The sequence below is a fragment of the Dendrobates tinctorius genome, unplaced genomic scaffold (assembly GCF_039654945.1).
Source record: "Dendrobates tinctorius isolate UK_male_01 unplaced genomic scaffold, ASM3965494v1 ptg000011l, whole genome shotgun sequence".
Lineage (NCBI taxonomy): Eukaryota > Metazoa > Chordata > Amphibia > Anura > Dendrobatidae > Dendrobates > Dendrobates tinctorius.
In genome coordinates this window covers 85,639,444-85,660,722 of record NW_027361679.1, presented here as the reverse complement: position 1 = coordinate 85,660,722, position 21,279 = coordinate 85,639,444, and the positions used below count along the sequence as shown (strand labels likewise).

Here is a 21,279-nt window from a genome sequence, read left to right as displayed (position 1 = left end):
CACTAGTGCAATGACCATACTGGCCACCGGGGCAAAACTATCTCTAAGCACACCAGTGCAATGACCAAACTGGCCACTGGGGGCAAAACTATCTCTAAGCACAAAGCTTAGAGGGAGAAAAAAAAAAGGTTACCAGTGCTCTTATCTGACATGATCCCGCTTGGATCATGACAGTACCCTCCCCTTAATGAGGGGCCTCTGGACACTCAAAACTGCTCCCCATCAGGGAACCAACTACAGCGGGGATGCCTAGACCCAGAGTTCAACCCAGCAACCACCTGCACCTCAGGTTTATGACAAACGCACCCCTGGTATTGGCAATATAAGTTCTGGAGGCATCACACATCTCCAAAGCACCGTCCTGGGGAACGAGTTATATATGTGTATGTTTGATATGAGCTGGTAAGACTCCACAACACACTTCCACTAAATGTTTTTTGGTGGGACCCATACACACTCGTTCACACACAGGTCCGGACCTGAACGTTTACTGCCACACATTCGTTTGTCAATAATCGGTGAACTCTCTCTGGGATTGACAACAGAGGTGTCCCCCTGTGTCACCACACTCACACCCCCACACTCCACCAAGGGGTACACCACCCCCCAACCCTTTCCACCACGAGGACTGCGCCTCCAGGGTTGGCTAATGGCGAGGGTAGAGACTTGCCCCTACTCCCCCGCAGCACACCTGCTGCTCACACCGGAGAGGGAGGGGCCTGGGATATGGAGGAAAAATACACTCCCTGGTCGCCTTCCTCCAAATGACCAGGAGGGGGTGGCTTCTTCGGTGGTATGGAAGATTTGGCGTGAGCCCCACGGACTATAACACCAGTCTTCTCACTACCGGGATGTACTCCTTCACCTCGGGGAACCCCAGACAGCACCATGGGGACACCAACTCCACCCACCTGTCTGGGTGCATCCGCCTGTATGAGCAAGTCCAGCTCCCCAGCAGCGACTCTAGGGGGCTTCATTGCCAGCCGCTATTTGATTTTCCGGTTGAGTCAGCGTGAAGGCCCCAGACCCTGAATACTGCTGCTGGAACTGCTTACACACCATGCAGCTCCTCACACACCTCAGTGAGGCCCAGCCGCAAATGCTCACAGGTCTGAACATGGCCTGAGGCTCACCAGAAAAAAAAATGTATGGTTGGTGATAATGTCACATGCCCCGTCCTGTGTGACACGGCCAGCAGGCCGGTATCTAATACAACAGGACACGGCACGTGTAATAGTCCAGTGTGACATGGCCCGCAGGCCGGCAACTAATACAACAAGACACAGGGGATAGGGAAACATTTACAATGGTGGGCCCTGCAATAGGGAACGGGGGACGTGGAGACCTCCTGCACTCCCCTGAGTCAGAGTCCCTAACACTCCTAAAGTTCCCTATACAGGCTCCTCACCTGTCGCCGATCAGGATACCTGCCACCCTAGCACACCCTACACCTATTCCTTACTAGGGAGCTGGGTGGTACAGGCACTGGCCCCACCGCTGTACTAACACCACCATGAGGAAAAGTGACAAACAGGGAAACACTTAGCTTTGCTCTGATCCACTTGCTCCTGGCAACAGAGTCCAACACCTGAGTGCATCTTCCTCCCACCGTGTCCAACACCTGGGTGCAGCTTTACAGCAACAGTGTCCAGCACCCGAGTGCCGCCTTGGAGCAACAGAGTCAAGCACCTGAGTGCAACTGTCCAGCAACTGAGTTCAGCACCTGAGTGCAGCTTTCCAGTAACAGAGTCTAGCAAACTGAGTGCAGCTCTACACCATAGCTGCCACTCCACTAAGCTTTGCAAGAATTCTTCACTGACACCATAGCTGCCACTCCACCATGCATTACACGAACTCCTCGCTGACACCATAGCTGCCACTCCAGGACTCTGACTGAGCTGTCCTGGACTCTCCTCCAGCTCCATCCTTCACCCAGGCTGGTTGGAAAAGACCAGCAATAATATCACCAACGTCAGTGAGCACAACTGACACACCTTTATTGAGTAAAAACACCTGTGTAATTACACTAACCACCACCGGGGGGTAAAACTATCTCTATAAACACCAGTGCAATGACCATACTGGCCACTGGGGCAAAACTATCTCTAAGCACACCAGTGCAATGACCATACTGGCCACCGGGGGCAAAAATATCTCTAAGCACAAAGCTTAGAGAGAGAAAAAAAGGTTACCAGTGCTCTTATCTGACATGATCCCACATGGATCATGACAGGTAAAGTGCAAAAATAGATCAGCATGTAAGCATATATCCACCTAGACCCCTAATGGTCTGTAAAGTGCAGAGTGCCATATAGAGGAAAAAAAACCCATGCTGGTAATCACATGTAACATGAGCACATACCCATTTAATCGCCTGTTCAAGGAATTCCTGAAGTCCAACGGATGTTTCGCCTTTTTAGCATTTTCAAGGAAATTGTGTGTCCTTGAAAAAGCTAAAAAGGCGAAACGAGCGTTTAAATGGGTATGTGCTCATGTTACATGTGATTACCAGCATGGGTTTTTTTTCCTCTATATGGCACTCTGCACTTTACAGACCATTAGGGGTTTAGGTGGATATATGCTTACATGCTGATATATTTTTGCACTTTACCATTACCTGTATCTACTCTTTTTTCCTGTATTTGTGTGTATTTCACTTGGGTATACATTCCTTCTTCTTAATTGGATTTTGTTCATTTATTTATCTATGATATGAATTTACTTAATAAAATTTATTATTTATTCTTGATATATCTCTCTTTGTGAGTGGTGTGCTCAGAATACCTTTGCTATGTTGGTGAAGAGGTATGAAAATCGCTGTGGTCCGGTCCGATGGGCATGGCTTAGTCGGCTTCTTCCTCCACCTCCTCGGCTTGCTGAGCATAATCTTCTTCTCTGAATATCACATATAACGTTGTTTGCCGCGCTTGCGCATTCAAAGAGGCCTCTGGTGCCTGCGCGGTATGCTTTGCCCAACTGTGGGCGAAGCATGTAAGCGGTACTGCGCATGCGCTGGTATATTCCAGCGCGGTCTATGCCCCGGAAGTGTATCCTGCATGTGAAGACTTCCGGGGCATAGACCGCACTGGAAAATACCGGCGCATGCGCAGTACCACTTATATGCTTCACCCACAGTTGGGCAAAGCATACTGCGCAGGCGCCAGAGTCCTCTTTGAATGCGCAAGCGCGGCAAACAACGTTATCTGTGATATTCACAGATGAAGATTACGCTCAGCAAGCCGAGGAAGGGGGGGGGAAGCCGACTAAGCCACGCCCATCGGACCGGACCGCGGTGATTTGCATACCTCTTCACCAACATAACAAAGGTATTTTTGCATCAAGGGTGCGGGGTCGGGGGGCAAAAAAAATCCTAAAAGAATCCTTATGGGACGCACAATTGGGTGATATCTTTACATGATATCACTAAAAAGGGGTGACAGATTCCCTTTAAGTGTTCTCAGTGTATTGATGTTTACATGTGCTAATGTTGGTACTTTCCTATGTTAATAGATGTGGTACTGCTACATAGTAATATGTATTACCGCTGACATTTATGTTACTGCCACATTCATACATGTGTTACCATTCTTTGTAGAACTATGTTTATTGTGTTGTGTTCCTTTAGTGTAATATTTTATGTAATGTATACATTTGCTCATGTACAGTTTAGGGAAAGTGAAGTGTACCCTTTGGACAACAGAGGGGGTCATCATAGTGTTTGTAGTTCTTTATTACTAAGGGTAAATGTAGTACTTGTGGGAACCACTAGATGGGGGCATACTAGTGTGAACTTTCGGTATAGTTCGTAGTAAGTGTATAGGACTTAAGTGTAGGAGGGGCTGCTAGGTGGTAAGACAGGAGTTTAGGAAGTTAGTTCAGATGGGGCCACGGTGCCCGAAGTGTCCACAAGGGCTATGGGCCTGGACAGCTTCTCAGCCACGTAACTTTAAATCGCTGCAGCCCACGTTATCCATGGCCACTGTGCATCATGTCAGTGGGCCCGAACAAAGAAGGAAAGATGTGGCAACTCATCACCTGGGCAGATGCCTTTAGGGTGGGAGTCGGCTGGAGGGAGGAGTTTAAGGAAGATGGAGCTTCGATGGGATTGGTACAGATGGGCTGGGTGCTTTACCAGAGGCAACCAAACAGGGTGACTGATGATTTCAAGTCTTGGGCGAAACAGGCAGAAGGAATTGTCATCATGGCAAGATTAGGCCAGGAAGGAACAGGGCAGCAGTCTAGGATGTAAGCCTGTCAACAGAAAGTGCTGACAGGCTTACTCTGATAACACCACCAGATGATAGCAACACATAAAGTGTTTGATGTACTATATTTGAATGAGACACAACAGTTGTTGCCTTATTGGGTCTATAGATGACCATACTTATAATTTCTTCCTGGTTTTGCACTTTGTGCAAAGCCTTTATGAATGTAGAAGTACCACAGCTACAATTTCAGATTTTTTAATTGAGGCACTGCAGTTGGTGCCTTTAAGGGTGTATGGATGACCCTCCCTATAACTTTAAGTTATAACTAAGTTTAGAAGTACCACAACTACACTTTCTGAAATTTTTTATGATGCGAGGGAGAGGGGGGAGAGAGCAGGGAAGGAAAAGATTTTAAACACATGCATATTTAACCCTTGCTTTGTACTTTTGTTTAGAACCATATTCAGACTGGGGCACCCTAATCCTGATCCTGTTTTACACTTTTCTGCCACAAGGAAAGATTAAATTGCTAAAATACATCTGTTAGACATATAGCACATATAAAAATGCAAAAACACTATCTATATAAAATAAAAAAGTGTAAAGCAGGATCATGGTTAGGGTGTCACAATGTTAATACAGTGGGGAAAAAGTATTTAGTCAACCGCCAATTGTTCAAGTTATCCCACTTAAAAAGATGAGAGAGGCTTGTAAGTGATATCATAGGTAGACCACAACTATGAGAGTCAAAATGAGAAAACAAATCCAGAAAGTCACCTTGTGTGATTTGGCAAGATTTCTTTTGCAAATCATGGTGGAAAAAAAATATTTGGTCACCTAAAAACGTGCAAGATTTCTGACTCTCACAGACCTGCAACTTCTTCTTTAAGAGGCTCCTCTGTCCTCCACTCATTACCTGTAGTAATGGCACCTGTTTTAACTTGTTATCAGTATAAAAGACACCTGTCCACAACCTCAAACAGTCACACACCAAACTCCTCTAGTGAAGACCAAAGAGCTGTCGAAGGACACCATAAACAAAATTGTAGCCATGCACCAGGCTGAGAAGACTGAATCTGCAATAGGCAAGCAGCTTAGTGTGATGAAATCAACTGTTTGAGCAATAATAAGAAAATGGAAGACATACAAGACCACTGATAATTTCCCTCGATCTTTTGCTTCACGCAAGATCTCACCCATGCGGTCAAAATGATCATAATTCATAAGTACTGTGAGCAAAAATCACAGAACCACACAGTGGGTCCTACTGAATGACCTGCATAGAGCTGGGACCACCGTAACAAAGGCTACCATCAGTAACACACTACGCCGCCAGGGATTCAGATCCTGCAGTGCCACACGTGTTCCCCTGCTTAAGCCAGTACATGTCCGGGCCCGTCTAAAGTTTTCTAGAGGGCATTTGGATTATCAAGAAGAGTATTGGGAGAATGTCATATAGTCTGATGAAGCCAAAGTAGCACTGTTTGGTAGAAACAGAACTCGTTGTGTTTGGAGGAGACAGAAAGCTGAGTTGCATCCAAAGAACACCATACCTACTGTAAAGTATGGGTGTGGCAACATCATGCTTTGGGGCTGTTTCTCTGCACAGGGACCAAGACGACTGATCCGTGTACATGAAAGAATGAATGGGGCCATGTATCGTGATATTTTGAGTGCAAACCTCCTTCCATCAGCAAGGGCATTGAAGATGAAACATGAATGGGTCAATGAAGGAATGTATTCGTAAAAAGGATATGAAGGTCCTGGAGTCTCCATATCTCAACCCCATAGAAAACCATTGGAGGGATTTGAAAGTCCGTGTTGCCCAGCGACAGGCCCAAAACATTACTGTTCTAGAGGAGATCTGATGGAGGAATGGGCCAACATATCACCAACAGTGTGTGCCAACCTTGTGAAGACTTACAGAAAACTTTTGACCTCTGTGTATACAGTATATATATAACAAAATATCGAGATGAACTTTTGTTAATGACCAAATACTTATTTTCCGTCATAATTTGCAAAATAAATCTTGCCAAATTAGACAAGATGATTTTGTGGATTTGCTTTCTCATTTTGACTCTCATAGTTGTGGTCTACCTATGATGTCAATTACAGACCTCTGTGGAAGATATAAAGTTGGATGAGTATATTTTTAATATAAAACTGATGTCCAATGTTCATTGAAAGGAAGTGTGAGTGAAATAGCCGATTACTGACCACTGATGGACTACAGTGCTTGTGTGGCACATGAGCCTCGGGAGATCTGGCGCCGACATCAGTGGAACAGCGTTGTGTATGAAGTATGTGTTATTTTATTATTTTACTCATTCATGGGAGTATAGCATTTAGGAAGGGGTTTCCCAAGTAGTGAACAACTCCTTTAAGGTATTTTTAATTCTCTATATGGGCTTTCCACATACATATATTAGTGGTAGATTTGGTCAGTTATAGAATTACTTTTCAATTTCTTAAAGGAGACATCTGTAATCATGAAACAGCGTTTTTGGGCAGAGCTGTGCCATTTCCTGTTACGACTTGGGTTAACGATTACATCTAATGATCACTTTCATTTTGATTATCCACAATCTAGTTCCTGATTAAAAAATGATAAGAAATAATTGTATAAATACATTGATATACAGTTGTATGAAAAAAGTGTTTGCCCCTTCTTGATTTCCTATTCTTTTGCATTTTTGTCACACATCTTTCAAATCACCAAACAAATTCAAATATTAGACAAAGATAGCACAAGTAAACACAAAATGCAGTTTTTAAATGAAGGTCTTTATTATTAAGGAAAAAAGAGATCCAAACCTACAGGGCCCTGTGTGAAAAAGTGTTTACCCCTTAAACCTAATAACTGGTTGGGCCAGCCTTAGCAGCAACAACTGCAATCAAGCGTTTGCGATAACTGGCAATGAATCTTTTACAATGCTCTGGAAGAGTTTTGGCCCACTCATCTTCGCTTAACCGTAGTAATTTAGCCACATCGGGGAGTTTCCGAGCATCAACCACCTTTTTAAGGTCAAGCTACAACATCTCAGTCGGATTAAGATCAGGACTTTGACTAGGCCACTCCAAAGTCTTAATTTTGTATTTTTTTTTAAGCCATTCAGAGATGTTCTTACTGGTGTATTTTGGATCATTTCCCTGCTGCATAACCCAAGTGCGCTTCAGCTTGAGGTCACAAACAGATGGCCGACATTCTCCTTCAGGATTTTTTGGTAGACAGCAGAATTCATGGTTCCATTTACCTTGGGGATTATCAAGATATTTCCTGGAAAAACTGAGACAAGCCTTTATGTTCCTATTACTCAGCAGTGGCTTTCATCTTGGAACTCTGGCATGCAGGCCTTTTTTGCCCAGTCTCTCTCTTATTGTGGAGTCATGAACACTAACATTTAACTGAGGCAAGTGAGGCCTACAGTTCTGTTGATGTTGTGAGGTTTTTTATAACCTCGTGAATGAGTCGTTGCAGGGATCTTGGTGTAATTTTGGTTGGTTGGCCGCCCCTGGCAAGGTTCATCATGATTCTATGTTTTCGCCACTTATGTACAATGGCTCTCATAGTGGTTCGCTGGAGTCCCAAAGCTTTAGAAATGGCTTTAAATCCTTTTCCAGACTACAATTACTTTGTTTTCTATTTGTTCCAGAAAGTCTTGTGTGGCAGGTCCTTTTTAAGTGATTTCTTGATTATGAACAGGTGTGACAGTAATCAGGCCTGGGTTTGGCTAGGGAATTTGAACTCAGCTTCCCAAATATGTGATAAACCACAGTTATCTTATGGTTTTTTTGGGGGGAGGCAATCACTTTTTCACTTTTTCACACAGGGCCACGTAAGTTTGAATTTATTTGTCCCTTAACAATAAAGACCTTAAATTAAAAACTGCATTTTGTGTTTACTTGTGTTATCTTTGTCTAATATTTAAATTTGTTTGGTGATCTTAAACATTTATGTATGACAAACATGCCAAAGAGTAGGAAATGATGAAGAGGGCCAACACTTTTTCACAGAACTATACTTGAATTTGATTTTCATCTATACAATGTACGGGAGAAAATATTGGATATTTTGAAAACCAGCTTCCTTGTTTTGCATTGTGGTTTACATTGAACTCAGAAAACCTAATATTACTGTTTAGTGTTAATAGAGATACTAAGCCTTGAATAACAAATGAGTAGCAAATATCAATGTTTCCACAAATAATATTAACCTTTTAATTTGCTGTGGTGTTGAAATGTCAGACTAGACTACCAGTGATCATTAGAATGGTCTCTTTTAGCCACAGCCAAACCAGATCCCACACTTTGCACTGATGAGGGGCAGTCCCCCGAAACACAGTGTCTGCAAATTGAGATTCTGGTTTGGCTTTCATCCTAAGTCATGTGACAAGGCTTGTTAAAGGGTCAACATTGACTTTTAGGATTGCTACTTCCAATAGGTGGCACTAGAGTTCTAGTCCTTTTCCTCTCTGACAAAACAATCTGCATATTTCCCAGAGGAGCATTGCGGCTTTAAGTCTCCTCATCTCGACATGCTGAGCATGTCAATCTCCGCAAGGAAAAACAATTCTTTTTGGATATCAGCAAAAATTCTGAAAGAATTGACAGGCTGCAGATTAAAATTTGTACCAGATCTTCAAGTCACAAATAAGCATTATGAGCATGAGACTTCAGGATTGTCTTTCAAGTTGCTGACACTAGGAAATCCTTCAGCTTTTGTGACCAATGCGCACTGAAAAGCAACAAAAATGCAGCAAAAACACAATGTGTGACACACACTAATAGTTGTGGTACCAAAACTTGTCCGCTGTAGGTACACAATGCTATTAATCCCATCCTGGTTCCTCAAAGCAGACTCTGCCACTTGAGAGTTTTCCATGTTATTTTTATAATGTCTTAATCTAAAAACATATTTACAGGAAGTAAAAACATTTTCTATTAAAGTTATTATAAAGAAATAATGAAAGAACTCTTCATTAAACTTGAATTGCTTCCTTTAAATCACAAGTCCCCACAGATTGTCTGGGCGTATTATCATTGACAGTTATGAAAGTGAGTGGTATGATCCAACCTTTATCTTTAGAGCACATTCACACTTCTAATACAATGCATAAGTAAGTAGACAGCATACTACCATGGTTATATGGATTCCTTCTGTGGTGATTCTTCCCTCCTGACAGTCTTCTGGATTTTAAAATGCCACCATAATCCAAGTATTGGTTGAAGAAGTCATTCTTTGTTCCTCTGCACGTAAGTTTAGTAAAAAGTTAGCTATTGCAGAAGTTCCTCTCTGTGTCACCCACTTCCTTCTTTCTGATTGTCAGCATTTGAAAATTTATATTTTGCTTGGGGTGGAGTATATGCTTGTGTACGCCTCAGAGAGCAATGTAAAAAATACAGAACTTGGAAACAAACAGTTAATGAAACCATCTTTGCACAGATATGACCACATTTCTGCATTGAAGTGGTGTCTTTTACCTGAAGTGTGAAATGTAGGATGTAGATACATGGGTTTATTTTTATTCAGGGCATTAACAGCGTAAAACATTCATGTGTGTCTTTCAACATCAATTTACATTAAACTACCCAGGTGAGAACCTTCCAGACATATGCCCAAACCCAGCTCTGACTTGATGAATAAAATACACCACTTTTCCTGGTGTTCTGCTGTATATGGCTCCAAGAAATTAAGGGTAAACATTTTTAGTCTTGTCAGACGTGGATTGGGGCCTACGGGGACTGAACTTGTCCTTCTAACACATTCTCCAGAAGCTCAATGAAATTATGTTTTGGAGAAATTGAAGTCAACATCTTTGAACTCTTTGTCATGAGGGAAGGCTGGGTGTTCATTTATGGGCCTTTGCTATTAGGGGGCACCACTGAAGTTTGCCTAGGCCGGCCACCGCTATTCTGCCTTCCTACAGAAGCTGAGTGTACAAACTGCATTTCACTCTTCATGTAAGTATGTGTCCGTTTCTTTTTGTGTGTACTTACATGTGCCTGTGTATTCCCTGTGCGTGTTATATGTGTGTCTGTATGTGTGTATGTACAGTTGAAACCAGAAGTTTACCTACACTATATATAAAGACACAAGTGCATGTTTTTCTCAATATCTGACAATTGACCTAAAACAGGAAAGGTTTATTCTGATTTCATTTCAGATATTGGGAAAAACATGCATGTGTGTCTTTTTATATAATATATGTAAACTTCTGGTTTCAACTGTATGTACGTACGTATGTTTGTATGTATATCAAAGCGCACCTATATATGAGGACAACGGTAAACCAGGGGAGAAGTCCTGACGAGAGACAGAGCACAATTATCTCTTCATGTTACAGAAAAAGAAGAAATTCAAAATGCACCTGAAGAAACAGAGAAATGGAAGCATGTGACACAGAGAAGCAGGAGGATCGGGAGGCAGTCAGAACCCATACTGCTCAGGAACCAGTACTAGGCTCTTACGCAGGAGAACAATGAAGAAATACAGGTAAGACTTTACCCACAAAGAACAACCTTGAATGCCCACAAAGTACTCCTGGATGGAGAAAGAGAAAAATTTGGTGAAGAAGAAATGGAGAGTTGTGGTAATGGGGGATTCCCTGTTGAGAGGAACAGAGGCAGACCAATATCACCTCAAGAGAAATGTGCTGTCTTCCAGGTGCAAAAATTAAAGATGTGTCTGACAGGATATCAAGTCTCTCCAGACCTACAGATGACTACCCATTCCTGCTAATACATATGGTTACAAATTACACCACGAGAAACGACCTGGAAACCATCTGCAGTGACTTTGAAAACTTAAAAAAGAAAGTGAAAGAAATGGGAGCGCAGGTGGTCTTCTCTTCCATCCTCTTGGGTAAATGGCCATGGAACAAGGAGGTGGAATAAGATTCTGCAGGTGAACAACTGGTTATGTCGATGGTGCTGTCAGCAAGGATTTGGATTTCTGGATCACGGAGTGAATTACCTATGCGATGGACTGCTTGCAAGAGATGGACTGCACCTTAAGAAGACTGGAAAGCATGTTTTTTTTTTAAGTTGCCTTGCTGCACTCATCAGGAGAGCTTTAAACTAGGACAATGTGGGAAGGGAAGCAAAAGGCCAGAAAAAGCCGTACACCTGACAAATACTATTGAGAACTATGCTATTAGAAGTGGAAAGGAAGAACAAATACAAAAAATCTAAATAATAAAATTATTGGAGGAAGAGAAACCAATCACAAACTAAAATGTTTCTTTACAAATGCACAAAGCATGGGCAACAAACAAGGAGAATTGGGACTACTAACACAGGAAAAGAAATATGATGTCATTGGAATCACTGAAACTTGATGGGATGATGCACATGATTGGAATACAAGGCTAGCAGGATACAACTTAATTGCAAGAAACAGACTTGATAAACGAGGAGGAGGTGTCGCATTTTATGTTAGAAAAGCGTATATCTGCACAGAGATTGAAGCTTCAGAGACTGGGAGTTCTGTGGAAACTGTTTGTGTAAGAATGCAAGTGTAACAAATGGAAGGGGAGGCACAGATGGTGAAATTCACATTTGCTTTTTATTTTTATAGTGGAACCTCGGGACCACGGTCCGGGGGGCTCTGAAGGGGGCGTGACTAGTGAGCCCAAGGTATCTGTAGTAAAGTCCCTCGAACAGGACCAGAATGGAATACCTGGGGGACACAGGTGCTACCTCCAGTTAGACCCCGGACACGTGGCAGCTGTCCCAGCGGGGCAAAGGGGTAACAGGTATAACAAGATCTGATGGTGCAGAGCGGCAGACACCGAGTATCTGTGGTGAAGCTGGCACTGATAAGGAAGTTCAGGTTCCGGGTAGATGATAAGAAGCTGGCTCCAGTAACCTTGACATAGTCCTTGAGTTTAGATGGCAATTGGTGGAATGGGATGGCACTTGAATAACTGAATACTGATGTTGCCAGAGATAGTTGAACGCTGGTTACTGATACTCTGTGGATACAAACAAACTGAGCAAGTGCAAAAAGATTGCTAACGCAGTGCAGACAGAACTGAGACTGAACCGGATGTAGCAAGAGTAGATACTCGTTGCTTCGGCACTCTCCCTATGAAGGAGAGGCCAGAAATAGTAATCAGTGCGCTGCCATTGGATAATTGCTATTTTCAAAAAATGCACGCTGTCCCTTTAAGAGACCAGAGGGAAGCGTGCTCGTGTCCTATACACTCTCCCTGAAGGCCTGCTGACAGCACACTAGGAAGTGGGGGAGGGAGAAACCACAACAGGACGCTGAGAGACAAGCAGAGCACGAGGATGCAAGCAGGGAACTCGCTGAGGTACAGGGGCAGCGTGGAAAGCAGGAGCATGTGATTTACCAGAACTGGGACTGGGTATAACAACAGGGAGAGAACAACGGAAAGGACACCAATGTAGGCATTTACTACAAGCCGCCCGTGCAAGCTGAAGATATGGATGAACTCTTTATGCATCAAATGGCCAAGTTCTCCAAAAAATATGACATAGTGGTCATGGGAGATTTCAACTATCCAGACATTTGTTGGGAATCTCTCTCAGGCAAAACTAACAGGTCAAGCAAACTTGGATCTAATTCTTATAAACAAAGAGGAAATGGTTGAGGAGGTAAGAGTGGCTAGGAGGTAGCGACCATGCTACTTTAGAATTTTGAATAACTAGAGGAGGAAGACCTGTAAAGACTCAGACTTCAAGGTTAGATTTCAGAAAGGCAGATTTTACAGGACTCAGAAAGAGAATCGGAGGGATCCAATGGCTGGATATCCTTAAGAACAAATATGTCCAGGAAGGATGGGAAATCTTGAAAAATGAGATTCTCAAAACACAATCATTAATAATTCCAAAAAGAGGGAAGAATACGAAGCATTTAAGAAAAACCAGGATGGAAGATCACAGAACTTAAACACATGCTAAAAAGGAAGAAAGAAATGTTTATCAAATGGAAAGAGGGAGGCATATCTAAAGAAGAATATAATGAGATCTGTAGCCTGGGTTTCAAACTTTTCCTCATTAGAACAGATTCTTTTTGCATGGAGAAATTGAGATTGAGATCTTACGAATGGTGGACACAGGGTGTGTCAGCGGTCAAAAAATAATTGGTGGCTGTAGGCTTCCTGAAAATATCAGTATTCAGATGACCATCCGGACCAACCAACATGTTGATATCCAAGAAGTTGATTTCTCTGCCAAATCTGAAAGTCAATCTGATGTTACGATCATTGCTGTTTAGTTGTTGCATCAAATTATTCAATCCATCCAAGGCACCATCCCATAGGAAAAGGATGTCATCAATGTACCTCATCCACTTATGAACATTGTTCACTTCCTGGATAAGGTCACTATGAAAGACATCCCTCTCCCAAGTTGGTATAAGAAGGGGAACATGAGTCCCCAATTACAGTGCCTTTTACTTGAAGGTACGTCTGGTTATTAAGCGTAAAGGCATAATGTATCAAGAGGAACTCCAAGACGATCAAAATTAGATCAATAAGAGAACCATCCAAAGAGCTGGAATTGAGAAACAACCGTGCAGCCTCCAATCCCTCTTTATGATGGATGGAGGTGTAAAGAGACTCCACATCCGCTGTAACAATGACCATACTGTCATCAAGGTACAGCTGGTCCAATCGCTGGAGTGCGGTTGTGGGTAAATTGAAGATCAACGGTTTTAAAAAATAATCCACGATATCCGAAATCAAGGTCCATTATTATCTGAAACAATCGGGCAGCCGGGAGGATCCATAGGATTTTTGTGTATTTTCAGGATCAAATAAAACGTGGGAAGCTTGGGGTGACAATCTGGTATGCAGTCCAGGAGTTTTTTTTAGAAATAATACCATTCAAAAATGCTTTTTCTATAATGTCCATCAACAAGCTCTGGAAACAGGACAAGGGATTAAAAGTGAGCTTTTGGTAACAGTTAGGGTCATTCAACAGCTTATTAGCCTTTTCTTTAGGCCAAATGACCAGATTCCCACCCTTGTCGACTGGTTTGTATACGACGTCCTTCCACGATTTAAGTTCATTTAAGGCCAACCTCTCCTGCCGAGTTAAATTCGAAGGACCTTTTGATCCTTGGCTAGAGTTTCAATATCCTGAGTTACTATTCTCGTAAAGATGTCGACTTCTGGACAGAGGCTTAACGAAGGAAATTTTTTGGACCTTGTAGAAAAATGTTGAGGAATAACATTCACCTGAGAAGCGGTACTTTTCTCCTCCAATGAGATTAAGGTTTCCAAAGCTTCTCTTTCCTCTGTTGTTGATAACAAATCAGATTCTGAGGTTTTAGCATGAAACTTTTTGAAAATCAGTTTCCTGGCAAACAGATGCGTATCCTTCACTGATGTGAACGCATCTAACTGGTGTAAAGGGGAGAAGGTTAGTCCACGTTGTAATACCTCAAGTAGGAACCAATGTCAAAATGTGATCTGAAAGATTCACTACCTGGTATTGGTCTTTGTTCCTCCATCCCCTCTGAGCCTTATGAAACATTTCGGGGAATTTTTAACTTCTATCCCCACTCCTGAGATGAAAATCACATGTTGGTTCAAAATCACTAGTGGGCATATTACTTTCCATTCCAGATGCACTTGAGAATTCAGAATCAGCTCTTGTTCTAGAGCCAGGAGCAACTTTGGCTCTGCTTTGTTGTCATCTGTATATCCTGTTGGTATCATAATCTCCAACATCACGTTGGTATTTTTTGAGTATTTCCTGACTGACTTTTTCCTCCCATTTTGTGATATTGGTTTCCCTTGGTTCCCCTTCTGGGTATTTCTGTGTACTAATGATTTGTGTCCTTTATTTTTTAATAAATTATTTAATAAATGTTAAATTTTAAACTTGAATTTTGGTTCTCTTCGTTTTGCCTGCTGTTTAATTACAATATGGCTCAAAGTGGTTCAAGTACCGCTGGAGCAGTTTCTGGTTCACGTAACGCCAGAGTGATTTCAGGCTTGGGTACCCACCGGAGCAGTTTCTGGCTCCGTTACCGCAGGTGTGGCTTCAGATTTAAAGTACAGATACAGATCAGACTCAAACAGGTGCTAGAGCAAATGCATGTTCTGGGACCTGATAACAGGCTTGCAGCTAGCAGACTGCCATAACTCAATTGGTGCTCAGGCACCTCCCTACAGGTGGAGGTGCTTTAGGTATTAAGTGCCTCACAGCTATACGCTGGGGCAGCGTCTGACTGGAGCACCTTGTGCCCACCAGAGAAAATCATTCTTGGGGCCCACTGTTGTGAATTCTCTTGCTCAGATTTCTTAGCTGAAGCTCCCTCTGCCCCCTCTGGTGGCTACTGAGAGTAGTGGAGCTGGCCAGGTTGATGGAAGTTGGCTGAGAGCATATAATTGAGCTGGCTGACCTGCATGGTTCAGTTAAGTGATTCTTTTGCTAATCCTTTGCATCTAATCTGGTTGTGCCTTTTTTTGCTTTCTGCTCTGTTGCTAGGGTTCAGCGTGCTCCCTGCTGGGGGCAGCGCTGGGCCCTGCTTCATATGTTACAGCTTGTCCAGTCCCCTGTTATGTTAGTATCTTTTTGCTTGCTTCCAGTTTATACCAGAGTGCTGATCTAGCGGGCTGAGGTTGTGTGGCCTCAGGTTTTTTGTATATCAGAAGTGTTGGAATTTTTTAGGGTTTTGTGCATGATAGCAGACAGTATCTTTTCTGTCTAGACTGCTTGGGCCCCACCGTTTGCTCAGTCTGTTCTCTGCCTGTGTTTGTGTCTCATCTTGTCTCACCGACAATATATGTTTGGGGGCTGTCTATTCCTTTGGGGATCTGCTCAGGGGGATTTTAGATTTCACCTTTCTGTCTTTAGGCTTAGTTAGTTCTCCGGCTGTGACGAAGCATCTAGGGCATCGTAGGAATGCTCAATGGATACTGCTAGTTATGTTCATAGGATCAGGGGTCTGCAATCCACTTAGTTACCAACCTCTCTGGTCTTCTGGTGGCTTAGCCTGCTCCTGCCATCCTCCTCGGTGACCCATTCATAACAGCCCACTATGTAGCTAATATCAGGGTATATTATAAGGTAGTACACGTCTTAATTATGTAGCTGGGGTTGGGGTAGCCTCCAAATAGAATATAAAGTAGTCCCCTCATAGAATATAATGTAGCCCCCCCTCATAGAATATAATGTAACCCCCTCTGATAGAATATAATGCAGCTCCCTCTGATAGAATATAATGCAGCCCTCTCTCATAGAATATAATTCAGCCCTCTCGCATAGAATATAATGCAGCCCACCTCATAGACTATAATGCAGCACCCCATAAAATATAATGCAACCCCCTCATAAGGTATAATGCAGTCCCCCCATAGAATATAATGTAGCACCCTCATAGGGTATAATTCAGCGCCCCACCATATAGTAGAATGCAGCCTCAACACGGAATAGAATGTAGAGTATAATGCAGCCTCCCTATAGAGTATACTGTAGCCCCCTCATAGGGCATAATGCTGCCCCCTTCACATAGTATGATGTAGCACCCCCAGAATATAATGTAGTCCCCTGAGAGAATAATGCAGCCCCCACACAATATAATGCAGTCCCCCCACAGAATATAATGTAGCTCCCTCATAAAGTATAACGCAGCCCCCTCATAGGGTATAATGCTGCCCGCCTCCTAGGGTATAATGCAGCCCCTCTCCACCTCCATCATTGTTCTCCCTCTCCACCCCATCATTGTCCTCATCACCACCTATATCATTGCCTTCTCCCCCATTATCCCTATCATTGCCGTTTCCACCACCTCCATCATTGCTTTCTCCCCCACAACCCCCATCATTGACCATTCCACCACCTCAATCATTGCCTCCTCCCCATGGGCATTGTCCTTTCCACCACTACCATCATTGTCATTATCACCACAACCATTATTGCCTTCTCCCCCACCACCCCATAATTTCCCACTCCACCACCTCAATCATTGCCTCCTCCCCATGGGCATTGTCCTTTCCACCACTACCATCATTGACTTCTCCCCCACCACCCAATAATTGCCCATTCCACCACCTCAATCATTGCCTCCTCCCCATGGGCATTGTCCTTTCCATCACTACCATCATTGACTTCTCCACTAGCACCCCATAATTGCCCACTCCAAAACCTCCATCATTGCCTCCTTCCCCACCACCCCATCATCCTTTCCACCATCCCCATCACTGCTTATCTCCAATACACATCTCCAACACTCTGACAAACACACAAAGCACCGCATCACTCTCTCATACTCACACACACACAAAGCACCACACCACAAACACACATACACACGCATGCAGGCAGACAGACACACAGCACCACTCACCTCTTCGCAGCTGCAGCACATACCAACAGCATTTTCCTCGCCAGCAGCTTTCTGTCTGAAGCAGTGCGCTGAATGATGATGTCATCCAGCCGCGCGGTGTCAGACAGGAAGCGCCGGGCAGGAAACAGGACTCCATCGGATCCCTGCAGCTCCACTACCAAGCTGCAGGGATAGCTCCCTGCACACTGATTGCCTCAGGGTGAGCCGCCCTGCCAGGGCCCACCTCCAGGACCCTGATACAGCCGCATGTACATGTGGGCAGTGTTAGCCTATGGCTAACACTGCCCGCTATTAAAGTTAAATGGTATTCACTCCTCTCCATGCCCATGGGGGCATGAGGAAGCATGAATATTCATTTATCTTTAGCAGCGGAGACAGGCTCCTGTCTCCAGTTGCTGCATCGCTGGCACAGGGTGGGCCCCTTGACTCAGGGCCTCATAGCTGCTGGGTGTGCCGCTATTAGCGACATGCCACTGGCTGGGGGCCCCTGGAGCAGTGGGGATCCTAGGCAGCTGCTGGCCTGTATGCCAGCAGGTGTCAGTGCCTGGGCCCACAGGAGAATCCTCCAGTTCTCTGGTGGTCCAGTACGACCCTGGACTTGAGAGACACATAGGACTGTGCATGCTGTATCTTTAAGAGATGGGGAGTTTGCAGGCACTTGCCCTAAGCGAGCCGCATGGAAGCAGTGGGAGCCGGAGCAAGGGACAAAACAGGGCAGTGTGGGTGGTGAGTAAGCCGGGAGGGTGGAAAGGAGTCATACAGGAATGCTGGCATTAGAGTGCCTCCCCACTTATGCCTCCTCTTCTTCAAGCCTGCAAGGAATATCTCCAAAAATGTGGGGCATGGATATTCTCCTTGGGTTCCCACAATCTTTCTTTGGGACCTTGCGATTTCCAATCAACAAGAGAAAAGGTTTTTCCTCTTACCTTCTTCATGGCCAATATGCTTTCTAACTTGGAGACAACCTCCGAGATAACTGGTGAGGGAGTGGCACCTGAATCTTCAAAGAAGGGACTTAAGATGATGAAGGGAAACATGGAAGGAGTTAGGCACATGCAATAAAGCTGGGAGCTTCAAATTATAAGATACCATGTTGATCTGTCTGAGAACCTTGAATGAATCGATGAAACAGGGACCCACCTTGCAAGATGGCATCTTAAGGTGGATGAATTTTTGAAGAGAGCCACACTTTATTTCCTGGCTGGTAGGTTGGTGAATCCAAGCGTCTCTTGTCGGTATGCCTCTTCATCTGGACAGAGGACTTCTCCAGAGTGGCTATGGTATCTGCCCAGATCTTGAAGAATTCTTCAGAGAGCACATTGGCTGCAGGAATGCTGGAAGCGCCTGACACTGGAAGGGGAATACCAGGCTGTTCACCATAAACAAGGAAAATAATGATTTAGCAGAGGACTCACATGATTATTATAAAAGAATTCTGCCCAAGGTAACAGCTTGATCTAGTCATCATGGTGCACATTCGTGAAATGAAGCAGAAAAATGGATAGGATTTGGTTGACTCTCTCCACCTGACTGTTGGACTGGGGATGGTAAGCAGATGAAAAGTCCAGGTTCACATTTAACAGTTTACAAGTAGCTCTCCAGAACCTGCAAGTGAACTGGACACCCCAATGTGAAGAGGAAAACCATGAAGATAGTATATGTGCTATTTAAGACCAGGCAATGAAGTAAAGTGAGCCATTTTCGAGAAGCAGTCTACCACAACCCAGATAACGGAGAAGCCAGAGAACACAGTGAGGTTCATAATAAAGTCCATTGTGCTGTGTTGCCAGGTAGCTGAAGGAAGACGATGCCCAAACGGGAAATGCTTAGGGGTCTTATTATGAGCTCAGGAAGGGCATGCAGAAGCATACTCCAGAACATCTTTTCTCATGAGTTGAGTTGTCTTCCTCTGCTCAGCATGACCAACCAACTGTCACGATCCATTTTTGGATCGATGTCAGATCTGGATCCTCATATGTAACCTTTTTTCCTTTCAGGACATCGGGGGTTAATATCAGTTTTTGCCCCCGGTGGCCGCTGGTGTAATTGCATGTCTGGTCTATCTGTTGAGGCAGGTGGAAACCACTCCCACCTTCCTATATAAGCTCAACAGGTGCACCAGCTAACTGCTAACTGTTGGTGATATTATTCCTCTTTGGAGACCAACCAAGCTGGAGTCAGGAGCAGGCTGTGTTGCAGTGGAGCTCCAGCTATTTCCTTTGGTTTTTGGTGCAGTTCACTGTTTTCCCTGTCTCACCTCCTGGGGAGGGGGTTGGGGGTTTAGCTCAGGGCTAAAGAAGAGATAGGGACAGGTCGGGGACTTAGGCTTCACTACCATCAAGTGTACTGCCAAGTTAAGGAAAATCAGGGCACCCCCTTAGCCTGAGGGGCAGTGCAGGGGCCCAGGTTCCTCGTTCCCTGTTTTCCCATAACTGCCCCGTGACACCAACTTAGAAGAGTGCCCCAACTGCAGAACTCGCTTCTTCTCAGATTCTGGCACTAAAGTCTTCCTGGGAGGAATCTGAGACAAGTTCACCGGAGTCACAGTCACCATCCTAGAGTTTTCAAAAAATTCCCGGTTTCTTCCTTTTGGTCAGGAGGTAGAAAAGTCCAAAAGAGAGCATCTGCCTTGATGTTCTTGTCAGCCGGCCAAAAATGCAGGACAAAATCAAAGCCCGCGAAGAGCAGTGACCACCTAGCTTGGCGCAGATTCAACCTTTGTGCCGACTGTAGGTAGGTAAAGTTCTTGTGGTCTGTGTATATGATGACTGGATGGACAGCTCCTTTGAGTAAGTAACTCCAAGTAAGTTGGAAAAGAACCCCCAAGTTACCATATGACCGGGGGGTGTGAGAGTTGCCCCTGCTCCAGAGGTCAAAGCATCCACTTCCAGGAAGAATTGCTTAGTTCAGATCTGTGAAGCACAGGAGCAGAAGAGAAGGCCTGTTTTAGAGAAAAAAAAAGTCTTCTTAGCCTCCGGAGTCCAGATCTCGAGATTAGCACCCTTGCAGAAATGGGAGCCGTCTGGGACTTGAAATCAGCAATAAACTGTAGGTAATAATTGGCAAATCCTTGATACAGTTGAATAGCCTTAATTCCATCTGGCTGTGGCCAATTGAAAATGGAAGACACTTTCTCCATATACACCTTCAGCCCTATATCCAAGATGAAATATCCTAGAAAAGGCAGAAGGATTTCTCAAACTTAGCATACAGGTGATTCTGTCTGAGTTTTTACAAGACTAGATGAACATTTCTCGTATGAGAGGGCAGGTCTGGAGAGAAAACCAGGATATTGTCCAGGTACATTACCATGTAGGAGTAATGGAGATCTCTGAAGACATTGTTCACAAACTCTTGGAAGGCAGCAGGGGCATTACTGAGCCCAAATGGCATAACAAAACATTCGTAATGACCATCTCGAGTACTGAACGTGGTCTTCTACTCGTTTCCTTGGCACATCTCAGATCCAACTTGGTGAACATCCTGGCACCTCTTAAGTGATCAAACAATTCTATAATCAGTGGCAGTGAATATTTGTTTTTGATCATGATCTGGTTGAGACCTCTAAATTCGATGCGCAATCAAAGAGGACCATCCTTCTTAACAAAAAAGAAGCCAGCTCCAGCTGCAGAAGAAGACTTCTGGATGAATACCTTAGCCAGATTCTCCTTCATATATTCAGACATGGCTAGGGTCTCCACTTGTGACAAAGGATAGATATGGCCTCGAGGTGGTGAAGATCTC

General features: G+C 44.0%; 1 protein-coding gene and 1 long non-coding RNA gene across 2 annotated transcripts in view; one reads left to right on the top strand and one right to left on the bottom strand.

Annotated features, from left to right (window-relative positions):
- Positions 1-9,506, bottom strand: part of MYO1F (myosin IF) — a 233,401-nt gene extending 223,895 nt beyond the window's left edge. The window contains exon 1 of the mRNA XM_073544137.1: positions 9,349-9,506. Coding sequence (XP_073400238.1) covers positions 9,349-9,351 — 3 coding nt within the window. The 5' untranslated portion in view covers positions 9,352-9,506. The remainder of the gene's footprint in view (positions 1-9,348) is intronic.
- The window catches only part of LOC141048515 (uncharacterized), a 115,247-nt gene that overhangs the window by 38,437 nt on the left and 55,531 nt on the right, over positions 1-21,279 (top strand). The gene's annotated exons all lie outside the window — the stretch shown is intronic.